At 42.0% G+C, this 26,029-nt stretch overlaps 1 protein-coding gene and 1 long non-coding RNA gene across 3 annotated transcripts in view; one reads left to right on the plus strand and one right to left on the minus strand.

The window, feature by feature from the left end:
* The window catches only part of stk4 (Serine/threonine-protein kinase 4), a 75,734-nt gene extending 56,992 nt beyond the window's left edge, over positions 1–18,742 (minus strand). Inside the window, exons 1-2 of the mRNA NM_001173614.1 lie at positions 18,480–18,742; positions 11,650–11,730 (exon numbers count right to left, since the gene is read on the minus strand). Coding sequence (NP_001167085.1) covers positions 11,650–11,730; positions 18,480–18,523 — 125 coding nt within the window. The 5' untranslated portion in view covers positions 18,524–18,742. The remainder of the gene's footprint in view (positions 1–11,649; positions 11,731–18,479) is intronic.
* Positions 17,569–21,398, plus strand: LOC106582655 (uncharacterized). Of its 2 annotated transcripts, none has more exons than XR_001323366.2 (3): positions 17,569–18,262; positions 19,890–20,222; positions 20,352–21,398. It is a non-coding gene; the product is annotated as an uncharacterized lncRNA (long non-coding RNA). The 2 variants fall into 2 exon arrangements; XR_001323365.2 differs by lacking the exon at positions 17,569–18,262 and adding an exon at positions 18,847–19,011 and having other exon boundaries at positions 20,352–21,394.
* The last annotated feature ends 4,631 nt before the right edge of the window (positions 21,399–26,029 follow it).

Here is a 26,029-nt window from a genome sequence, read left to right on the forward strand (position 1 = left end):
TTGGCAGTTTTAAGTATGAAAGTATCTGGATTAGACCATAAACGGCGTTCCCAGATTAGTAAAGCCTGTTCATGTGTTTTTGACCTACGGTTTACCACACACACAAACATAATTTACCGGTTGTGAATATGCGTTAGTGGTGTCGATAACGTGGGATTTATTTAGTGGGGTCTTTCCAATTTGGTTTTAAAATTGGGTATGCAGAAGTATGGAAATGTTTGAAATATTAAAAGGGTTTCTGAAGGACAGGGAAAGAAAAGGGAGAGGAAATATTTAATGGTGTCGAATGCCCTTCAACCTGACTTTCTGGTGAGGCCTGATCAATCTCACTAGAAATGATTGAAACAGCTGGGATTTAATTATACAATGAATGAGAAACACCAGTCTCTATTCTACCATTACTTAACCTCTTGACGGTCGCCTAGGATAGGGGGCGCTACAGCGATTTTTGAAAAACATTCGAGCCCATTTTAAAACGGCCTCCTACTCAAACTCAGAAGCTAGGATATGCATATAATTACTACTTGTGGATAGAAAACACCCTAAAGTTTCTAAAACTGTTTGAATGGTGTCTGTGAGTATAACAGAACTCATATGGCAGTCAAAACTCAGAGACCGATCTTAACAGGATGTGGAATTCTGAATTGCGGACTCAACTTCAGCCCCTTGCCTATAAATCACACCGTGAGCAATGGTTCATTGAGCACTTCCTATTGCTTCCACTAGATGTCCCCAGTCTTTACAAAGTGATTTGAGCCTACTACTGTGAAAACTGAATGAATGAGACGCAGTGGAACGTGGTCACATGAGGAGGGCCATCACCATTATGACGCCGGCGCCCCTGGCTACCCTCCCCTTTCGAAACGTTTTGAAACACAATGCAATCGTCCCCCTTGAATCTTATTGGAGCTCTGGTTGAAAAAGGCCCTAAAGATTTATGTTATACAACGTTTGACATGTTTGAACGAACCTACATTTAAAAAAAAATGCATTTTGTGAGAGAGAAGTCCCACAGCCGACGGAAGTTTTGGAGCAGCCTTCAGAACGCGCTAACAAGAACAAGCTATTGGGACGTAAAGGATTAACTTTTTCGAACGAAAATACATTTGTTGTGGACCTGGGTTTCCTGGAAGTGCCTAAGGATGAAGATAATCAAAGGTAAGGGATTATTGACAATAGTATACAAGAGTAGATTTGATATGCGATTGTTCCAAGATGGCTAGCCTACCTGTATTGCTAGCCTATTTTCTGAGTATCGCATCCCCTTTTATCGCAAAGTGTGATTACCAGTAAAGTTATTTTTAAATCTGGCATTACAGGTGCTTTCAAGAGATATTCATCTATAAATCTTAGAATGACAATATTACATTTAAAAAAAAATTCGAATAGTAATTTAGTAAATTGTAGCACTGTTTCACCGGATGCATTTGAGGGAAAATAGTTAGTCAACGTCACACGCCGATGTAAAATGCTGTTTTTATATATAAATATGAACTTTATCGAACAAAAGAATGCATGTATTGTGTAACATGATGTCCTAGGTGTGTCATCTGATGAAGATTGTCAAAGGTTAGTGCTGCATTTAGCTGTTTTTTGGTTATTTGTGATGCATGTGGTTGGTCGGAAAATGGCTATGTGGCTACTTTTACGATATACTCCTCTAACATAATCTAATGTTTTGCTTTTGCTGTAAAGCCTTTTTGAAATCGGACAACGTGGTTCGATTCAGGAGAGGTGTATCTATAAAACGATATAACATAGTCCTATATTTGGAAAAAAATATATATTAAATTTTGTTATGCTAATGGCGCTAGGATTTTTCGCTGGATGGAGCCCGACCAGGGGTTAATGAGACAACTTTTGATAACTCTATAAGGAAATATTAGTTTATTTTTGATTTAACATATTGTTTTTGAATCACGATGTGAATCATGGGTTCAAAGGGGAAATTACCAGTTCCCAGGGCCCTGGTCCTTGGGTAAATATACAAATGTATTTTGTTCAGTCTGCATATAGAAGGAAAAATATATGTTAATAAGGGATGACAGTTACTCCAAATGGATTATGATATGTGTATTGCTGATTTCATTTTTGTCTTTGTTTCGATACAAATTTCACCAGATTGGGTCTACTGGAGTGTGGGATTCCCCGATGGGTTAGGGTGCTAACTTCCTGATCTGGTAACTCTTCCGAGAGGTCGCCAGTAAAATACAGGAGTATGAACTAATTTTGAAAGTGGTTTCAAACAGTAACAGTATGTTATGCTCTTTGACGTTTGTCGTAGAGATAATGTTAAGAAATTGGGAATGTAATAATTTGTCATATAGTCAATGCTTGTCTGGATTTCCTGAAACAGAAATGATTTGAACTAAAGTGTTGTTTTGATCATAGAAGGTAACGTCAGATGGTGTCTGAATGCATGTAGGAATAATTTGGCCACAAACAGTGTGTGTTTGTGGTCAAAGGGCGACAAAGGCGTTCAATGCGACAGTGATTTTTAACACTTCTGAGTCCAAGCCATTAACCTGGGTACCGGCAGCAGGAGTGCACCAGAGTCCTGAGACCGCGCATGTGGAGTGAGCGTGGAGAGAGATAATACACATCTCTCATGTTCCTGGGTGCTGGTGGGAGAAATGGACCAGAGAGGATGGTGATAGCGGCTCAGGTGAGAGACTCGTGTACGTGGGAAAAACGGATGAATTTATTTGGATATTGAAATCGGGACAGTATCAAGGGCCATCAAATGGAACAGGCAAGAGTTACATGTGCCGTTGGGAAGATGAACTGTAACGCTATCTGAAGAAAACAGGCTAGAATGATAAGTGAGGGAGAAGGGGAGGGGGTGGTCTACACACTGCAAACAATTTAGACTAAGTATGCACTGAGATACCGATCTTTCATTAACAGTGTTGGATTCGGGGTAAACTTTGAACATTGAGATATTAAAGACATGATAGATCCGACGCATAGTATATAAAGGAGCGAGAAGTTAATTGTTCTCTGTAGTAAGACAGAGTGGCTGTGGAATGTGCTGGGTGGGCGGAAGGGAGTCATGGGAATGTGATAGGTGATACGAGAGACCATCTGTGGATTAGGCGAAGGAGGGGTTGAGGTCAAGTCAGATCCCCTGAAGGGAGAAATAATGGTTTATTATCCTGTTACTCTCTTCCTGTCGAACCATAAGATGCGAGGTTTGGATAGGAGGGGTGTCGAAAGTTGAATATATATATATACACACACATACACTTGTGATGATGGGAACATGTCTGTCTGAATTACAGCTGTAATGACCATTTGGGAAGAATTCAACTTGGTTAAGCTTCTCTAGTGTCCGTGAGTTATTTACTCTGAAAAATTAGAACCTAACTCCAGGCCACTTGCGACAAGAAAACAGGGAGAAAGGGGAGCTGTAATGAGAAGAGTTCTTACCGGCAATAAAAGTTTATAAATGTACATTCTAACAGGGATGATGTGTGCTAAATTGAGAAGCTTGAAAATCGAGTCAGAAAATTAAGCAAAGTAAGCACTAAGGATTGTCATTCAGAATTTGGGTTGGATAATTTCTAAAATATTTAAGTTATAATTCGGATACAGCAAGAGTGAGTTGCTTTCAAATGGTGCGGGGTGGGGGCATTGCTCAAATTTATTAGGCCTAAGGAGGATCTAGAAACCTTATCTTTAAGTATCCTCCGGCAGGGAGGTTATTAGAGAATTTACTGGATGATAGCTTGGGTCAACCATGGGTTTTTCATTTTCTTTTGTTTTTCCATGTCATCATAATTGTAATGTTAAATCACATCAATACATATAGATTGCTGGATGATACGGTACAATTAATTGCACAAGGCTCATAGTCTGTTTGCGATAACACCCAAGGATGAAAATGAAGGCGAGGGCATGGAGACCAGCGTCACATGGGTATAGAACGTAACGGATGGACGGTTCTTTCCCTAGTTTTAGTCACATCAACGGGGGAGGTGAAATTATTAAACATACTTTTTCCCCCCTCTTTCCTTTTCAAGTCAACATGTTTTTAGGTTTTGTGGAACATAAGAGTGATCATTGTTCTAGAGGAGGGACTGATGTATATTGACTAATTGATTTGAGGATGTTTTAGTATGTTTATAACTTTATAAGTACATTAGGAGTAGTGACCATTGTGTTATGGGTTAGGTAGAATAATATATGTGCGAATGTATCTGTAGCAGAGGGCGAGGTACACATGAGGCCATTGGTTGAGACAGAACGTTAACATAGGTCTGTTAAGTGGGATGGAATGTGATTGTGGTGGAGATCTGTGGGGGATCATAAATTAAGGTTGTGGTGATAGAGGTATATCATTCCCTTAGACTATGTATATTGTTACAGGAAATAGCTCGAAGGAGAGGGAGGACAGCTAACTCTGCAATATTGGGACTATGAAGTTAAATTGAAAGTTACACGTACCCAGATCATGGTGAGAGTAGTATTGAGATAAGTGTTGGCATTTCAGACACCATGGTAAACTTTCAAGAAACCTGTGAGTTTTGTTAGGTTGGATATTCTTCCAAATCATTGAAATTGCTTTGCCAATTTCTAACAGCCGGCGAACACTTGACAGATTACATGCATTAGGTATTCTCACGGCAGTCGCTGTTGGGACAGTAATTGAAAGAGGCTATAGTCATGGGCCATGTTACTAGTAGCAAGGGGTTACTTTTGTTGGGTTCTGAGAATGACTTTTTTTTTTTTTTTTTAACCTTTATTTAACCAGGTAGGCTAGTTGAGAACAAGTTCTCATTTGCAACTGCGACCTGGCCAAGATAAAGCTTAGTAACACATACAACAACAGACTTACACATGGAATAAACAAAACATACAGTCAATCATACACTACAACAAAAGAAAACAAAAGTCTATATACAGTGAGTGCAAATGAGGTAAGTTAAGGCAATAAATAGGCCATGGTGGCGAAGTAATTATAATATAGCAATTAAAACACTGGAATGGGAGATGTGCAGAAGATTAATGTGCAAGTAGAGATACTGGGGTGCAAAGGAGCAAGATAAATAAATAAATACAGTATGGGGATGAGGTAGGTAGATAGATGGGATGTTTACAGATGGGCTATGTACAGGTGCAGTGATCTGTGAGCTGCTCTGACAGCTGGTGCTTAAAACTAGTGAGGGAGATTATGAGTCTTCAGCTTCAGAGATTTTTGCAGTTCGTTCCAGTCATTGGCAGCAGAGAACTGGAAGGAAAGACGACCAAAGGAGGAATTGGCTTTGGGGGTGAACAGTGAGATATACCTGCGGGAGCGCGTGCTACAAGTGGGTGCTGCTATGGTGACCAGTGAGCTGAGATAAGGCGGGGCTTTACCTAGCAGAGACTTGTAGATAACCTGTAGCCAGTGGGTTTGGCGACGAGTATGAAGTGAGGGCCAACCAACGAGAGCGTACAGGTCGCAATGGTGGGAAGTGTATGGGGCTTTGGGGACAAAAAGGATGGCACTGTGATAGATTGCATCCAGTTTGTTGAGTAGACTGTTGGAGGCTATTTTATAGATGACATCACCGAAGTCGAGGATCGGTAGGATGGTCAGTTTTACGAGGGTGTGTTTGGCAGCATGAGTGAAGGATGCTTTGTTGCGATATAGGAAGCCGATTCTAGATTTAATTTTGGATTGGAGATGCTTAATGTGAGTCTGGAAGGAGAGTTTACAGTCTAACCAGACACCTAGGTATTTGTAGTTGTCCACGTATTCTAAGTCAGAGCCGTCCAGAGTAGTGATGCTGGACGGGCGAGCAGGTGCGGGCAGTGATCGATTGAATAGCAATCATTTAGTTTTACCTGCGTTTAAGAGCAGTTTGGAGGCCACGGAAGGAGAGTCGTATGGCATTGAAGCTCGTCTGGAGGTTAGTTGACACAGTGTCCAAAGAGGGGCCAGAAGTATACAGAATGGTGTCGTCTGCGTAGAGGTGGATCAGAGAATCACCAGCAGCAAGAGCAACATCATTGATGTACACAGAGAAGAGAGTCGGCCCGAGAATTGAGCCCTGTGGCTCAAATACACTTATGTCACTGAGGGAGTGCTGAGGTTTAGAGGGTCTACACCAGAAGTTAAGGGTTATAGGAGGAAGGTATATAGTGGGTGCAACTAAGCTTGGAATGTGTTGAGTGCAGGGAAGCGATTACATGTGGCAGGCATTGATAAGGGGAGAGAGCCATGGATTAGTGATGGAGGGGGGTTGAGGTCAGGTCACCTTAAGGGAGAAAAAAAGTTTATGGTCTGTATCACTTAGTGTCCTGCCTAGCAGTAAAGAACAATGTTTGTGTAGAAGGAGACTCAGTCTATGAGAAATAGTTAAATATCAGTGCTTGTGTGAAAATGTCTTTGTCTGATGCAGCTGTTTTGAATAAACTTGGTTAAGCTTTCATAGTGTCCGTAGAATTTTTTACTCTGAGAATTAAATCCTAACACTTTAGTAGCATTGTTGGGATATCAGTTTATGAGGACTCACGCCACATGGATTGGTAACTGTGAGACCGATGGGAGAACCTGTTGCTCTTATACAAATTAGAGTTATACAAATGAGTGATTTGGCTATAAGGGGGGAGTCTATGTATGTTGTCAGGACGTGACCCATGCATCGCAGTGTGTATATCCTCAGGTGAAAGCAGCACATGAGGACCAGGAGATAACCGAGGGCATGGGCTGAATTCTGGAGATTGAGTGTACATCAAGATACACCAGGCGGGGGTGTTGGGACAGTGTTGGTCTGGTCCACACACAGTACTCCTTATAGCACCTGCAGTGGTAAAGTTCGTCATGTCTCTCCTCTGGGGGTTCACAGTTCTCACATGAAGTGAGGTCCAGCTGCATAATGGGTGAGCTTGAAAACGCCATGACAGAGGAAGCGGAGCTAAAGAGAGAGAGAGACTAGATTCCACTGTAGACATGCAAATAGGTTGGGTCTGGGAGCTACTTTATACATCACAGTTGGGTTAGCTGCTGTATTGGTTAATGCATCACATGAAAAGGATAGATGTTGGGGTAATCGTACTCTAAACAACATTTTGGAGGCATTGATGTGAAACTCTATACAGTGCCGAGTTACCTCAAGAGGATGTCGCGTTGATTAGGGATAAGCACTTGTCTCAGGTAAGGTGCCTATCAGGTGGCAAAGAAGGAGATGGGGAGCAAAGTGAGAATGACATGGCTTGGGGACACCTCTTGGATCCGGTGGTCTAACGGTGAAGACTGGGCCAAAGCATAAGGCGGCTTTTTAGGGCTTTCATTGTTGCCGAACTCAGTAGAAAAGTATTCTGAAGGCATAGTCAGGTGAATAGAGAATGAGAATTGTCATGTTATTAAACTTTGGGTTTGCATGCATATATAATTATGCATAGCTTACCACATTGTTAATACCGTTATGTTTTGTGTTTCTCGATGCGTTGCAAGTCTTGTGCTATAATTCTCTTAGGAACCAGAAGGAGAACGTTGAACTGGGAGAAGTCAACGGATCCAGTGGACACGTTATTATCAGTGTTCTATGAGAGATGGAAATAAGATTGTGTGATCATAGAACAGAGGCCATAAGTCTCTGAGTTTGTAAACCTCGCTGTGAATGTTATGTTTATTTTGCGTTCATGTTTTATTATCACTGTTTGTCCATTTATAAGTAATTTCCAAGTTTATGTACAGTTGAATTCGGAAGTTTACATACACCTTAGCCAAATACATTTAAACTAAGTCTTTCACAATTCCTGACATTTAATCATAGTAAGAATTCCCTGTCTTAGGTCAGTTAGGATCACTACTTTATTTTAAGAATGTGAAATGTCAGAATAATAGTAAAGAGAATTATTTATTTCAGCTTTTATTTCTTTCATCACATTCCCAGTGGGTCAGAAGTTGACATACACTCAATTAGTATTTGGTAGCATTGCCTTTAAATTGTTTAACTTGGGTCAAACGTTTTGGGTAGCCTTCCACAAGCTTCCCACAATAAGTTGGGTGAATTTTGGCCCATTCCTCCTGACAGAGCTGGTGTAACGGAGTCAGGTTTGTAGGCCTCCTTGCTCGCACACGCTTTTTCAGTTCTGCCCACAACTTTTCTATAGGATTGAGCTCTGGGCTTTGTGATGGCCACTCCAACACCTTGACTTTGTTGTCCTTAAGCCATTTTGCCAACACTTTGAAAGTATGCTTGGGGTCATTGTCCATTAGGAAGACCCATTTGCCTCCAAGCTTTAACTTCCTGACTGTTGTCTTGAGATGTTGCTTCAATATATCCACATAATTTTCCTCCCTCATGATGCCATCTATTTTGTGAAGTGCACCAGTCCCTCCTGCAGTAATGAACCCCCACAACATGATGCTGCCACCCCCGTGCTTCACAGTTGGGATGGTGTTCTTTGGCTTGCAAGCCTCCCCCCTTTTTCCTCCAAACATAACGATGGTCATTATGGCCAAACGGTTCTATTTCAGTTTCATTACACCAGAGGACATTTCTCGAAAAAGTATGATCTTTGTCCCCGTGTGCAGTTGCAAACCGTACTCTGGCTTTTTTATGGCAGTTTTGGAGCAGTGGCTTCTTCCTTGCTGAGCGGCCTTTCAGGTTATGTCGATATAGGACTCGTTTTACTGTGGATATAGATACTTTTGTACCCGTTTCCTCCTGCATCTTCACAAGGTTCTTTGCTGTTGTTCTGGGATTGATTTGCACTACTCGTAACAAAGAACGCGTCTCCTTCCTGAGCGGTATGACGGCTACGTGGTCCCATGGTGTTTATATTTGCGTACTATTGTTTGTACAGATGAACGTGGTACCTTCAGGCATTTAGAAATTGCTCCCAAGGAAGAACCAGACTTGTGGAGGTCTACAATGTTTTTTCTGACGTCTTGGCTGATTTCTTTTGATTTTCCCATGATGTCAAGTAAAGTTTGAAGGTAGGCCTTGAAATATACTGCTCAAAAAAATAAAGGGAACACTTAAACAACACAATGTAACTCCAAGTCAATCACACTTCTGTGAAATCAAACTGTCCACTTAGGAAGCAACACTGATTGACAATACATTTTACATGCTGTTGTGCAAATGGAATAGACAAAAGGTGGAAATTATAGGCAATAAGCAAGACACCCCCAATAAAGGAGTGGTTCTGCAGGTGGAGACCACAGACCACTTCTCAGTTCCTATGCTTCCTGGCTGATGTTTTGGTCACTTTTGAATGCTGGCGGTGCTTTCACTCTAGTGGTAGCATGAGACGGAGTCTACAACCCACACAAGTGGCTCAGGTAGTGCAGCTCATCAAGGATGGCACATCAATGCGAGCTGTGGCAGGAAGGTTTGCTGTGTCTGTCAGCGTAGTGTCCAGAGCATAGAGGCGCTACCAGGAGACAGGCCAGTACATCAGGAGACGTGGAGGAGGCCGTAGGAGGGCAACAACCCAGCAGCAGGACCGCTACCTCCGCCTTTGTGCAAGGAGGAGCAGGAGAAGCACTGCCAGAACCCTGCAAAATGACCTCCAGCAGGCCACAAATGTGCATGTGTCTGCTCAAACGGTCAGAAAGACTCCATGAGGGTGGTATGAGGGCCCGACGTCCACAGGTGGGGGTTGTGCTTACAGCCCAACACCGTGCAGGACGTTCGGCATTTGCCAGAGAACACCAAGATTGGCAAATTCGCCACTGGAGCCCTGTGCTCTTCACAGATGAAAGCAGGTTCACACTGAGCATGTGACAGACGTGACAGAGTCTGGAGACGCCGTGGAGAACGTTCTGCTGCCTGCAACATCCTCCAGCATGACCGGTTTGGCGGTGGGTCAGTCATGGTGTGGGGTGGCATTTCTTTGAGCACAGCCCTCCATGTGCTCGCCAGGTAGCCTGACTGCCATTAGGTACCGAGATGAGATCCTCAGACCCCTTGTGAGACTATATGCTGGTGCGGTTGGCCCTGGGTTCCTCCTAATGCAAGACAATGCTAGACCTCATGTGTCTGGAGTGTGTCAGCAGTTCCTGCAAGAGAAAAGCATTGATGCTATGGACTGGCCCGCCCGTTCCTCAGACCTGAATCCAATTGAGCACATCTGGGACATCATGTCTCGCTCCATCCACCAACGCCACGTTGCACCACAGACTGTCCAGGAGTTGGCGGATGCTTTAGTCCAGGTCTGGGAGGAGATCCCTCAGGAGAACATCCGCCACCTCATCAGGAGCATGCCCAGGCGTTGTAGGGAGGTCATACAGGCACGTGGAGACCACACACACACTACTGAGCCTCATTTTGACTTGTTTTAAGGACATTACATCAAAGTTGGATCAGCCTGTAGTGTGGTTTTCCACTTTAATTTGGAGTGTGACTCCAAATCCAGACCTCCATGGGTTGATAAATTGGATTTCCATTGATTATTTTTGTGATTTTGTTGTCAGCACATTCAACTATGTAAAGAAAAAAGTATTTAATAAGATTATTTCTTTCATTCAGATCTAGGATGTGTTGTTTAAGTGTTCCCTTTATTTTTTTGAGCAGTGTACATCCACAGGTACACCTCCAATTGACTCAAATGATGTCAATTAACCTATCAGAAGCTTCTAAAGCCATGACATCATTTTATGGAATTTTCCAACCTGTTTAAAGGCACAGTCAACTTAGTGTATGTAAACTTCTGACCCACTGGAATTGTGATACAGTGAATTATAAGTGAAATAATTTGTCTGTAAACAATTGTTGGAAAAATTACTTGTGTCATGCACAAAGTAGATGTCCTAAACAACTTGCCAAAACTATAGTTTGTTAACAAGAAATTTGTGGAGTGGTTGAAAAACGAGTTTTAATAACTCCAACCTAAGTGTATGTAAACTTTGACTTCAACTGTAAGTTGAACAGTAGGAAGGTATCGTTCAAGACGAGGGACTGTTGGGTTCTGAGAATATGAAATATACGTATTCGTGTCACTGAGGGAGAGCTTAGGTTTAGAGGGTCTACACTAGAAGTTAATGGTTATCTGTACAAGGAAGGTATATATTGTGTGCAATTAAACTTGGAATGTGCTGAGTGCAGGGAAGCGATCACGTGGCAGGCATTGATAAGGGGAGAGAGCCATGGATTAGTGATGAAGGGGTCGTGGTCAGGTCACGTTAAGGGAGAAAGAAAAGTTTATGGCCGTATCACTTAGTTTCCTGCCTAGCAGTAAAGATACAATGTTTGTTCAGATGGGTAGGAGGAGACTCAGCCTAGGAGAAAGGGTTAAATATCAATGCTTGTGTCAAAATATTTGTCTAATGCAGGCGTTTTGATCCTTTTGGAAGAATAAACTTGGTTGAGCTTTCATAGTGTCCGTAGAGTTTTTACTTTGAAAATTAGAACCTAACATCAGTAAGGAGCAGTACAGTGACTCGTGCAGCACAACTTACTCATACACCGATCAGCTGTCATTCATGACGCAACACAAGAGGGCATGTTAATCACAGACACTAACAGAAAGTTGAGTAAGAGGAAACGAGGAAGCGGCTCACTGCATGAGTGACACGTATGTCGTGGTGTTATGTTGCTCTTCTTCCTTGAGTCTAATGTAAGTCAGAGAGGGACAGCGGTGCTTCTCAGAACTGAAACAACATGGCATTTCAGCTCCAACTGTCCATAACAAAACACATTCAGGACTCACCCTTCGCCTAGTTTCTCTAGCACATCAAAGACTTCCTCTGGCTGCTTGGTTAAACTGTCTTCACTGAGCTTCTTTAGCTGCCTGTAGGGTGGAGAAAGTTTCAAATTGTTATTAGTCATATGTACAGGATACACACAGTGTTCCAATGAAATGCTTACTTGCAGGTTCCTCCTCGACAAAGCAACAACAACAAATAAAAGATAAAGATACAAAAAGTAAATGGCTCAGTATAAATAGATGAAACATTTTATCATAAGTATAATACAGGAAGGCGCAATTCATTTACATGTGTTTTGGGCGGGGGGGGGGGGGGTTGGGGGGAAAGCGTTAAAATTTTGCAATCGTAATAAGAGTCCGGTAGCAGCAGCTGTGATGGGTGTGTTGCATGAATGTATGTGTGTGTGTATGTGTATATGTGTGTGTGTATGTGTGTGTATGTATGTGTGTATGTGTGTGTGTGTGTGTGTGTGTGTGTGTGTGTGTGTGTGTGTGTGTGTGTGTGTGTATGTGTGTGTGTGTGTATGTATGTGTGTATGCGTGTGTGAACGCATGTTAGCTCAGCAAAAAAAATAAACATCCCTTTTCAGGACCCTGTCTTTCAAAGACAATTTGTAAAAATCCAAATAACTTCACAGATCTTCATTGTAAAGGGTTTAAACCCCGTTTCCCATGCTTCTTCAATTAACCATAAAAAATGTATGAACATGCACCTGTGGAATGGTCGTTAAGACACTAACAGCTTACTAACAGGTAGGCAATTAAGTGGACGTGTTACCTGTCCCAGACCTGCTGTTTTCAACTCTCTAGAGACAGCAGGAGCAGTAGACATACTCTGAATGATCGGCTATGAAAAGCCAATTTACATTTACTCCTGAGGTGCTGACCTGTCGCACCCTCAACAACCACTGTGATTATTATTATTTGACCCTGCTGGTCATCTATGAACATTTGAACATCTTGGCCATGTGCTGTTATAATCTCCACCCGGCACAGCCAGAAGAGGATTGGCCACCCCTCATAGCCTGGTTCCTCTCTAGGTGTCTTCCTAGGTTCTGGCATTTCTAGGGGAGTTTTTCCTAGCAACCGTGCTTCTACACCTGCATTGCTTGCTGTTTGGGGTTTTAGGCTGGGTTTCTGTACAGCACTTTGAGATATCAGCTGATGTAAGAAGGGCTTTATAAAAAAAAAATTGAATTTATCGTCTGTCTCGAATCGAGCATAGAATGTGTTGAGCTCGTCTGGGAGGGAGGCGTCGGTAGGCACCAGACAGCTGGATTTGCCTTTGCCCATGATAATCTGTAGTCCTTGTCGAACATCAACTCAAGTTTGAGTCCGAGGTCTTTTTGCATCCCTAATGGATTTGCGGAGCTCGTTCCTGCTTGCCTTGTACACATCGTGCGCTACTGAGTTAGAGTTCTTTCTGATGACATTGAATGCTACAGTGGGGGCTCTCAGCATGGTATGGATATCTCCGCTCATCCCATAGACATTAAAACTAGTAGATAATGATAGGAATACGTGGATGACGTGAGCGCTGTCTTAAACTCCAGATGGTGCATGAAGCCTTAAGTATTTGAATTTGAAGCACGCCATATTACTGAATGGGGCTGAATGGCACCAACAATTTTTTGCTAAGGATCATGGTGAAAGTGGCCGTAACTAGCAAAAGATCACGGTCGATGCAGTCGTTTTCATTCTGTCAACCTTGTTTTAATGTCTATGAACCAGACGCTAGCCTACTGTTAAGCTTTTGCAGCAGAAGGTTCATTTGAAAGCTCAGCCTTACCAGGTCAACATTGTAATACGACACGGACTAGAAATATTAAGCATGACTATCAGAATTACAACTGACTTACCAGAAAAAAATTAAGATTAGACTCCCTATCCATCTAGTCTAGACATCATATGACCATGATCCTTCCACTTGAAAATAAAAAGTTAATGGGCTACTATCCCAACAACTGATCACAACTCAGGCTAATATATATAAAAAAAATTATTTCATCTCAATTCTGTATTTTTTTATGATTTTAGTCTATCATTTGTGAAACTGCATCGTCATCATAAATAAATTGAATTCTAAATGTATTAAATTATAATTGCCTACTAAACAGATATTTCAAAACAGTGAGAGCGCACTCCATCGCCATTCTCCGCTCTGTCATCCTCTGTCAGACATTAAAACCGTGTCAGCCCCATAGACATTGGTTCAGCCCCTCAATCTCCACTTGATAGGCTCGTTGATAGCACACCTCACCCCCTTAGGTGCACTTGCAAAGAGCGTGCACGAGGGCGAACCTCCTTGTAGCCTGCCAGCCCGTGATCGGTCTGTGTGACGACAATTGTAGTAGTCAAAATGGATCACTATAATTATACGTCTCGATTTGTATCAAACTTTAAAATAATAACTCACCGTAGGGATTGAACTTGATTATAAACACATTTTAGAGTCCCATTTTTTTTGGGGGGGGGTGGGTTGGCCATTCTGGCTAACGTAATTTACATAAGCTTTCTAGTACAGACCAGGGCTTTTGGCAACACTAAGTTGCTAACACAGTAGCCGACCAGCAGAGCTCATGGCTTCAAGCTCCAGACCAGACACTGGGGGCCTGGTTCATCCAGGGTATGTCCAGATTCTTATTGTGGGTACAACATCAACACATTTCCTAATGAAGCCTGTGACTGAAGATGTTGATGGATGAGTCCTGAGTGGATGAATATTTGAACATATTCCAATCAGTATTTTCAAAAACAATCCCACAGCACCAAGTCTGCCTCCTCTATCCAGCACCTCGCTATTCTGTGTTGGTTGCTCCCTCGAGTTGCTGCTTGTAGGGCGGGAGTAGGAACACAGACGTGATCTGATTGGCCAAAGTGGGGGATGCTTTGTACGCGTCACAGATGTTTGTATATACTGTACATGATCCAGCACGATGCTACCTCTTGTGGGCCAGGATACATGTTGGTAATATTTTTGGAAAAATGTGCTTTAAACGTGCTTGGTTAAAGTCATCCACGACAATAGACTGCTCCCGGGTGAGAGGATTCTTGCTGGCTAACGATCTTGTTCAGTTTGTTGAGTGCCGCCTTGGTGTTTGCTTTTGCTGACAAGAGCTTGAGATATTTTCAACTTTGGTACAGCAGGAATTGTGCACAATTATTAGGCAAGTTGTATGTTTGAGGATTAATTTTATTATTGAACAACTACAGCGCTCTCGGTCAATCCAAAATGTTAATAAACCTCAAACCTGAATATTTAAGAAAGTAAAAGGTGAGGTTTTGGCTTTCTTTGGAGAATATGTGTGCAGAATTATTGGGCAACTAAATGAAAAGTTCCATCTCACTTGTTTATTTTCATCTGTTAAAGTGAGAATAATAAACAAACAACTCAAAATGTATAAATAAACATTTCTGACATTTAAAAAAAAAAAATCTGTGACCAATATAGCCACCCTTCTTTTCAATAACAGTCATAAGGCCTTCCCTGTGGCTCAGTTGGTAGAGCATGGTGTTTGCAACACCAGCATGGTGTGTGCAACGCCAGGGTTGTGGGTTTGATTCCCACGGGGGCAGTACAAAAAAATAAAAAAAAAAATACATGAAATGAAATAGATAAGAGCGTCTGCTAAATGACTAAAATGTAAATGATAAGCCTTCCATCCATGGAGTCTGTCAGTTTCTTGATCTGTTGACAATCAACTTTTTGTGCAGCAGCAACCACTGGTCAGAGAGGTGTACTGTTTTCCTTCACCGTAAATCGTCCGTTTAAGAAGGGACCACAAGTTCTCAATAGGGTTTAGGTCAGGTGAGGAAGGGGGCCATGTCATTATTCTTTCATCTTTAAGGCCTTTACTGGCTAGCCACGCAGTGGAGTACTTCGATGCATGCAATGGAGCATTGTCCTGCATAAAAATCATGGTCTTCTTGAAAGATGCAGACTTTTTCCTGTACCACTGCTTGAAGAAAGCGTCTTCTAAAAACTGGCAGTAGGTTTGGGAGTTTAGTATGAGTCCATCTTCAACCCGAAAAGGTCCAACTAGCTCATCTTTAATAATACCACCCCATACCAGTACCCCACCTCCACCTTGCTGGCGTCTGAGTCGAAGTGGCGCTCTGTGCCCGTTACTGATCCAGCCACGGGCCCATCCATCTGGTCCGTCAAGAGTCACTCTCATCTCATCAGTCCATAAAACCATTGAAAAATCTGTCTTCAGATATTTCTTGGCCCACTCTTGACGTTTCAACTTATGTGTCTTGTTCAGTGGTGTTCAGGTTTCAGCCTTCCTTACCTTGGCCATGTCTCTGAGCACTGAACACCTTGTACTTCTGGGCACTCCAGGTAGGTTGCAGTTCTGGAATATGACAGCACTGGAGGATAATTGGTTCCTGGTAGCTTCACGTTTGATTCTTCTCAAATCTTTGGCAGTTAATTTGCATCTTTTTTCTCAACACAGTTCTTGCGACCCTGTTGACTATTTGCAACAAAACATTTGATGGTTCTGTGATCACGCCCCAATAACTTAGCAATTTCAAGAGTGCTGCATTCCTCTGAAATACGTTTTACAATTTTTGACTTTTCAGAGTCAGTTAAAGCTCTTTTTTGGCCCATTTTGCCTGAGCAAAAGAAGCTGCCTAATAATTATACACACCTTGATATAGGGTGTTGATCTCCTTAGGCCACACCCTCCCTCATTACACAAATACACATCACCTGATATGCTTAAATCCAATAAGCATTTCAGTTTATACAGCTTGGAGTTGGGAAATATGCATAATAATGATGATATGGTCAAAATACTGACTTGCCTAATAATTGTGCACACAGTGTACTTCTACCTCCCAGTCTTACCAGAAGCCACCGTTTGATCCATACGTCAAATGAAAAAGCAGTCTGGTAGAATAGCAGAGTCGAGCATTTCGTCCGTAAGATCTGTCTCTGTAAAACAAAGACACAGCATTCCCTGATGTCCCTCTGTGATTGAAGACTTTCTCAGAGTTCAAAGTTTATTTTCCAGTGATTTGACATTAGACATCAGGATACTAGGAAGAGGAGACAATCCTTACAGCCTAGCTTGGAGTCCCCCTTCCCTTCCTCTTTGTCACCTACGTTGCCTTCTGTCTTCTTGTTCAGCAGTAACAGGTACGCCTGCTGTGCGGAGAACAAAGGAGCGAATGTAGTATTCCTGATCTGGGAGGCTGAGAAATACAGTTGAAGTCAGAAGTTTACAATGTTCGTGATGGCTGTTTAACAGTCTGATGGCCTTGAGATAGAAGCTGTTTTTCAGGACCTCGGTCCCATCTTTTGATGCACCTGTACTGACCTCGCCTTCTGGATGGTAGCGGGGTGAACAAGCAGTGGCTCGGGTGGTTGTCCTTGTTGATCTTTTTAGCCTTCTTGTGACATTGGATGCTGTAGGTGTCCTGGAGGGCAGGTAGTTTGCCCCCGGTGATGCGCTGTGCAGACTGCACCACCCTCTGGAGAGCCTTGCAGTTGCCGTACCAGGAGGTGATACAGCCTGACAGGATGCTCTCAATTGTGATTCTAACATGTACTGACTCAGGGGCGTGAATACTTATATACATTTTTTTATTTAGCTAGGCAAGTCAGTTAAGAACACATTTTTATTTACAATGACGGCCTACCCCGGCCAAACCCGGACGACACTGGGCCAATTGTGTGCAGCCCTATCCCAATCACGACCGGATGTGATACAGCATGGATTCGAACCAGGAACTGTAACCTCTTGCACTGAGATGCAGTGCCTTGGACTGCTGCGCCACTCAGGAGCCCCATATATAAATTACATTTATGCATTTAATTTTCAGTCAATTTGCTAACATTTGTTTTCACTTTGTCATTATGGGGTATTGTGTGTAGATGGGTGAGAGAGAAATCGATTTAATCCATTTTTAATTCAGGCTGTAACGCAAATTTATTTTGGAATAAGTCAAGGGGTATGAATCATTTCTGAAGGCACTGTATATCGTCAGTTATGTGTCCAATAATGTTGGCCTATGTGGTTGTGTCCCTTGTCACTCCTGCTACATTACAGCAGTGATCCACTAAATGGATAGCCAAGCTAGCTTCACCCTCTTGTCGGTACTAGCAAGCACGCTAGGTAGTGCTAGGTATCAACAGTCAATCTAGTAGGTGCTGGAAACTATAGTGAGCTTCCATTGGTCAATAGCAACGCGATGTAGCGGAGAACAACTTTAGTCCACTCTTTCGCCCATGCTTGCATCGACCAATGGTCTTCCGCCCACGTCCCTTCTTTTAATTGAAAATGAATCGGGTTCCGTTGTTTCATAGCCCCCAGCGTGTTAAATCAAACCAAATGCTAGATGTATTTCTGCTGTTAGGTTAGTCGCTTGTCAACATGGTATAACTATTAGCTAACTTATGTACAGTAGCTAGTTAACATTTTCAGTTAACAGTAGGCATCAGGGAAGAGTAACTGTTGACCCAGTGTCCCCCAGTCCTGTCTTACCATCTCCAACCATAGGTGCGGAATGATAGGAGTTGGCAAGACAACACAAACAGATCTGGAGCCAGGCAATGTTGTGCCATTTCAAACTATCTTCCTACAAATATATCTATGTGGTGCAATAACAGGTATGTTACACTAGCAATAACAGCTAGCTAGCACGCATGTAGACAGTTGATTACGTTGGAGCTTGGTAGTTTCTCTCCGCTGTATGATGCTAGCTAAGTTACCCTTAGCTAGCTACCCTTAGCTAGCTTATATTAACCCCAACACGATCAGGCTAATATTCAAACTGGAGAAACAAACTTCTGCAGCCAATTTAACTAGGATGTACTGATTCATTACCTGCGTGGGTGTATCCTCATTTGTACTTTGTCTTTGTTCTCCATTGTTTTCTTCAAGATTGTTCACTTCTGTAAAGGTAGCCAGCGGTTCTTGCTGCGATGATACGCTTTTCTGAATGTTTTAGTTGTCTCTCAACTTCTCATTCGTGTTTCATTGTGTAAAGCCAAGTTTCCAAAATCTGAAATTGTCCTTAAACTACTGGAATCTCATTCGTTGCTCCATCCTCCTCTGACTAGGCTGCTTTTGACTTTTTTGACAATTTGTAGCCAAGTGTCTTGACATTCAGTTCAAACCAGGAAGAGCGTTTTGAGACTGGGCGCGGAATGAGGGGGGCCAAAGAGAATAGCCTACCACAGCATGAGTCATAATACCCATAAAACCTACCGTTCAAACACAGAAATGGTTACAATCGTTTTTCCACCATTCGTTTTATCCCGGCATTGTGGATTTTAGAAACACTTCAAATAAGTGTTTCGCGTAGGCTTACCATGACGTGACGTTTTTATAACCGTGTAAATGTCTATCGGAAAAGGTGACTTTTTTTTATAATATATTCGCCTGTATTTAGCCCCCCAAAATGAAACGCTAATTAGCTGCTAATGTGGCTATCATACAGAACTACAAATGCCTGTCTCAAGCTTCATGTCACTCATCAGGGCCATGATAATCTGGACGTGTCTGCCGAATATAGGCAAAAAATAAGAATCTCTCTGGATTAACTATCTAATGTTAGCTAAATTGGCTAAAGTTCTTTAAATTGACAATTACGTGAATTAAATGTCTTATATAGCTAGCTAACATTAGCTTTCTATTTGTCTCGCCATTTAAATGAATAAGAAATTAATAAAAACAAGTAACGTTTTATTTGGCTTTTATAAACCACCAGTCTTACTTGCTAGGTAACTAGGGCTACGTGTTCTTGATGGCTAGGTGTATTTTAGTCTGGCTTTTTAGATTTCAGGGATTGATTTTTATTGATTTTGTTTAACCTTTTATTTAACTAGGCAAGTCAGTTAAGAACAAATTCTTAGGCCTAACCTGGACGACGCTGGGCCAAAAGTGCGCCGCCCTAAATTACAGCCGGTTGTGATACAGCCTGGAATCGAACCAGGGTCAGTAGTGACGCCTCTAGCACTGAGATGCAGCGCCTTAGACAGCTGCACCACTCAAGAACCCTATCTTGAGTCTACATTGTGCTTACTTTACTGCAGGAAAACAATTGATATGTTTGCTGTTTCCCTCTGGACAGCAGATCATTAGCCTTCCCTTCTAACTATACTATGTAACCTGATTTAGTCCTACATGGTATGGTGGGTTGTAAATTGGTATTCACACTTGCTTTTGAGGTAGAATTACTGTCATGTTATTGATGCCTAATTGTAAACCTTATTTGCACCTTTTCTATTCCAGAACCAATTGGTGTGCCTGAGTCTTATCACCGTTCAACTAGGTTAGCTGTTTCAACCTGGAACATTATTCTCCTGCTTTGGTCAGTTGTCATTGCAGGAAGTCCTGAAGAGCAGGAGTGTGTGTTAAATGTTTTGTTCCAGCCCAGCTCTAACACCTGACTTAAATAATCAACCTGCCGAATTACGACAATAGGCTATGATTTTTATTAAGGACAAGCTTATACACACTCATCCCAAGGGTCCCAGTATATATACACACTCAAGTCTCCAATGGTCCCAGTACTGGTTGATGTGCAGGCCTAGGTGACCACACACAAACGGATCTACAGCTGTGGTAAGATTTTTCTATCATTCACACACTGTAGACAGTGTAAAACACCATGTCAACAATGCTTAAGTTGTATTGTCTATGGCTCAATTTGTGGAAATGATCACTCATCGTCTTTAATGTTGTGATTCACAGACACGTGACGACCTCGATTTGAACACCGCAACTGAGATGGAATGACGTTGATGGACACACACTGAGACCACGAGTATGACTGGACATGGGACGGATTTTTGTGAAGACCTAAAAGGGGTGCAAAAGCACACCAACTTATTTTTATTCCGTGGCCAACCATCTCAGGCTGAAAGCCTCAGCCTAATGGGTTTACAACTGACAATTTCTCATTAGATATTGCCTCTTACACAGATCACAGGTTAGGGTATATATTCCATGTCAGACTTTTCAAGGCCACCCTGAAGATTGCCAGGGAAAGCTGTTTCTTGTACATACATTAAAATTGTAAAATGCAAAAACCTTTTAGTAATATTAGTATTCTTGAGAGAATAACATAAAATCCCACTTTTGTATGTCCAATAGGTTATGAAAAGTATCAACAATTTAACATGACCTTATGGTGACATTTAATGAAGTGAGATGATTGGATTATTATTTACATTCAAGTTCTCTTTGTACACATACAATGGCTTGAAAAATCAACCCCAATATGAATGAAGAAAAGATCCATGGAAGGGTGAACCAAAGGGGGTTGGTTGTATCTACACAGTAAAAAACATACATTTGGCTTTCTATTCGTGCATATATATTCTGTGCTCATAAACTGAGCTCATATCTCCCATGGTCTTAATAACTTAAATAGATAAAGTTTTGACCAGTTCAAATCCAGGCTGAAACTCCCCCTAAAAGAGTCTTTATCAACAGGATCATATTGCCCTATCAGATTAGAATGTTGTTTAAACAAGAGTAAAACTAGGTTAAATGAGACCTATTCTTAGTTTGAGGAACAGCACTTCATGTAAGTCCATCTTTCGTGAAGTATTAGCTGCACTATCTGCTGTACGGAAACTATTCCACAATGGGTGGGACCACATTCACTGAACAAAAATATAAACACAACGTGTGTTGGTCCCATGTTTCATGAGCTGAAATAAGAGATCCCAGAAATTGTCCATGCGCACAAAGCTTATTTCTCTCAAATGTTGTGCACAGATTTGTTTACATCCCTGTTAGTGAGCATTTCTCCTTTGCCAAGATTACCTGACTGATTTCCTCATATGAACTGTAACTCAGTAAAATCTTTGAAATTGTTCCATTTATATTTTTGTTCAGTATAGTTCTGCAGTAGACTTGTCATGCTATAAAAACACATGTTGCCAGTCAACATGCATGAGGACCTGTCTGCTTGTCATCTGATCATGCAGGTAACATCAGTGGCTCAGTCCTATGTTGTGAACAGGAAAGGATAATAACCATTTTAAAAATCATGTACAGAAACACAGAGATGGAAAAAAAAAAGCAGAGGTACATTTTTTAAAAGCATGAGTAAAAACACTTTCCAAGCTCTGTCCCACTCCCAAAATAATATCACTCCGGAAGACAGTGGGTACGTACAATAGCTCTCCTTTTATTTCCTCTCTTCTCCCCTCCTCAGCTCAGGTCAAATGACCTTCTCCAATGGCATGATTGAGTCCCTCTCCCCTCCTCCCCACCCTGGTTTCTTAACATGCCTGCCCCATGTGGTGGGGGCGCTGGAACAACAGCTCTGTGTTCTGGGCCAGACTGGGGCGTTTCTCTGGACTCCACAGGTATATCATGGGAAAGTCATTGGTTGGCAACAATCTCGGTGACCGGGGGATCATTGAGTGGCTGCTGCCAACATCCTGACTCAACTCTAGCCACTTTAATAATGGAAAAATTGATGTATTAAATGTATCACTAGCCACTTTAAACAATGCCACTTTATATAATGTTTACATACCCTACATTTCTCATATGTATATACTGTACGCTATACCATCTACTGCATCTTGCCATCTTGATGTAATTAAATGTATCACTAGCCACTTTAAACAATGCCACTTTATATAATGTTTTCATACCCTACATTACTCATCTCATATGGTGTGGAGGCTGTGCTTTGGCAAAGTGGGTGGGGTTATATCCTACCTGTTTGGCCCTGTCCGGGGGTTTCATCGGATGGGGCCACAGTGTCTCCCGACCCCTCCTGTCTCAGCCCCAGTATTTATGCTGCAGTAGTTTGTGTCGGGGGGGCTAGAGTCAGTCTGTCACATCTGGAGTATTTCTCTTGTCTTTTCCGGTGTCCTGTGTGAATTTAAATATGCTCTAATTCTCTCTTTTTCTTTCTTTCTCTCTCTCGGAGGACCTGAGCCCTAGGACCATGCCTCAGGACTACCTGGCTTGATGACTCCTTGCTGTCCCCAGTTCACCTGGCCGTGCTGCTGCTCCAGTTCCAACTTTTCTGCCTGCAGCTATGGAACCCTGACCTGTTCACCGGACGTGCTACCTGTCCCAGACCTGTTGTCCCAGACCTGCTGGAACCCTGACCTATTCACCGGACGTGCTACCTGTCCCAGACCTGCTGTTTTCAACTCTCTAGAGACAGCAGGAGCGGTAGAGATACTCTCAAAGATCGGCTATGAAAAAGCCATCTGACACTTACTCTTGTGTTATTGACTTGTTGCACCCTCGACAACTACTATGATTATTCTTATTTGACAATGCTGGTCATTTATGAACATTTGAACATCTAGGCCATGTGCTGTTATAATCTCCACCCGGCACAGCCAGAAGAGGACTGGCCACCCCTCATAGCCTGGTTCCTCTCTAGGTTTCTTCCTATGGTTTTGGCCTTTCTAGGGAGTTTTTCCTACCCACCGTGCTTCTACACCTGCATTGCTTGCTGTTTGGGGTTTTAGGCTGGGTTTCTGTACAGCACTTTGTGATATCAGCTGATGTAAGAAGAGCTATATAAATACATTTGATTTGATTTGATGTATATACTGTACTCTATACCATCTACTGCTCTTGCTTATGCTGTTCGGCCATCACTCATTCATATATTTTTATGTACATATTCGTATTCATTCCTTTACACTTGTGTGTATAAGGTAGTTGTGAAATTGTTAGGTTTGATTACTTGTTAGATATTACTGCATGGTCGGAACTAGAAGCACAAGCATTTCGCTACACTCGCATTAACATCTGCTAACCATGTGTATGTGAAAAATAAAATTTGATTTGGATCAGATGCAGCTGGTTGGAGGTTAGCGGTGGGTACAGTTGGTCAGGGGGTCTTGTTCTGATCCGCACTCTAGGAGCAGCCCCCCTCAACTGGAGGCAAACAGAGATAGGGATCAAGTCTCTTTACTAAAACTTTACTAGTTTTAGTGAGTGAGAACTATCACAGTATTAGTTATTCTACTACAATAACACCCGGTGTCTACTACATGAGCCAGACAGGGTGGTCTGGCTGAGAGCCTCGTGACTGGTCCCCAGCTGGAGAAGCTTCGTGATGGACCACCGCTGTGGCATAAATACTTGGTGTAGGACCACATTACCATCAGAGATTTACACATTTATAAATTATTCATTAACCATTACCAATTATAAACCCCTTGTAAATAGACCCTTATTGTAACATGCCATTTTGCACAAAAAAGCTATCAAAATATTACAGTTATAATAGTTGATAGCAGGAGAGTGCAGTAAGAGAAGTAACGGTGCGTGGGTAAAATCACAGCGGAAGCCAAGTCAGGGGAAGAAATCCATATTACAACCTGTGTGTTGTGTTAATAGTGTTGTTTGCTCTATTACTTGTTAGGCCTATATATCACGGTTGCAAGGCATATTAACTAAGGCCGAGACAAGAAAGACTGGCAGAATAAATTCAACCACACCTTTGTTTCATCACAAAAGTCCACAAAGCATATTGTATGTAACAAACAGTTAGACAACATTTCCGGACCAATAAACAACTACTGATTTAGAACCACAGAGAGTTTCCGCAAGTCGCAAAGACAGTACCATTTCAACTTTAACATTTCAACATCATCAAATCACCTATGCTTAGTCTAATACAGTGACAACTAACAGATACCAAAAACAATTTAGTCCAATCAACATAAGATAAATATGATGTGGCTGTTCATGGTTCTGATTTATCTGTGTGTGCAGCTGTCCAAGTCGAAAAAACATGTTGACTCACCTTACTTGCCATCCTCCTCTATTTCATGTTGATGAAACAGTCTATGACTATCATACAGTACACATATTTTTTGTTGTCCTAGGCTACCTGGCTAAAATGCTTGCCCGCTTGCCTAACTTCCTTTCATGGGCAACGTTAACAGCCTTCTACATCTAGCTACATATTGAACTTCCATCCTCTCTGTCCAGGGGTACAATGTATGAATTTATGGTTGGATCAGAATCGTCGTCATAATCATTGGCCAGTATGGAGAATTAAGTAAAACCACATCCAAATCCCTGTCTCCATCCATGGCTAATTTAGGAAAGGGCCAGTTTTAGCTAGCTAGCCACCGGTGGACAACAAAACAAGGAGATGCAAGAATTCAAGTAGTTTCTGTCAGTGATGTATTGCTCTTGATTTGATTGGAGTGAAGCCATATCCAAACTGGCTTCCCTTGACACTTTTTTGTTGTTCAGCCAGGACCATTCACAGTTTAGCTCACTTAGTTTAGCTCAATGCTGATTGGCATACTTTCTTTTAGTCAAGGGAGGCCAAATGCTCGCTGGCTTCCCTTGCATTCAATGCTGCTGGCAGCAACAACGTCATACTCTTAGATAGATGGCCTACACATACTGAGACGGAAGTCTGGCTTCCCTTGGCATCCATGAATACACGCCACTAAGTAAGAGTAACCCACCTTCCATTAGCTCTTGGTAAAGTTCTTCTTGATCTGGGCATTGACAGACTCATGGATGTTCTTATCCAGGGCTGTGTCTCCAGGGCACTGTAAATCACAGTCAGGCTGGGAAGGAAGAAGATATGACCATCTTGTGGTAGTTAGATGTGCATTCTGCCACCTACTTTGCAGGTGGATAACAAGGATCCCAAAAATGAAAACATTTTGGTAAAAATAAATAAAATATCATAAACTATATAAAAAAAGTCATATTAAATAAACAAAATCAACCTGCTTTTCTGTAAAAACCTCATTCAAATCAGGTCAACACATTTTCCATTCATTATCACACACGTCACTTGCCGCATTTTCAGATTCAAGCACAGTCGCCATTTCCTCCTCGACTTCCTCATGCAAAAAAAATAAACAATCTTCTTCTTCTGTGGATTTATATGGCGGTTGGCAACCAACCTTAAGGTGCATTACCGCCACCAACAGGACTGGAGTGTGGTCCAGTCCTACCCAATAATCTTATCTCCTTAACAAAACACATAATTAAATACTACATCCATAAACAAATCGCTAGGAGAATAAAGCTACTGAGTTTGGACGTCACACACACACATCCATATATGGCAAGTGTGGTGTTTTGAGAAATGTATTATGTGTTAATGAGTTTAGATGTAAAATGGTTGCAAATAGCCAATGGGATTTGTATGCAGGGGTTAAGTTATTTGAATTAACAAATGATAATGGGATTTCCGTTCTTGCATTGAAGTGATTGGAATACGAGATGCAAGGCCGGTAAAAGTTCAGTGATGTATTGGAGATTTGGGGCTGAAGACACTGTAGAGAGTAGTCGACTGTAATGTGTTAAACTTCTATGGACTACGTGGGACGCTAGCGTGGGACACAGCCAGTGAAATATCAGGGCGGCAAATTCAAAAACAACAAAATGTCATAATTCAACTT

Source organism: Salmo salar, chromosome ssa22 (assembly GCF_905237065.1).
Source record: "Salmo salar chromosome ssa22, Ssal_v3.1, whole genome shotgun sequence".
Classification (NCBI taxonomy): domain Eukaryota; kingdom Metazoa; phylum Chordata; class Actinopteri; order Salmoniformes; family Salmonidae; genus Salmo; species Salmo salar.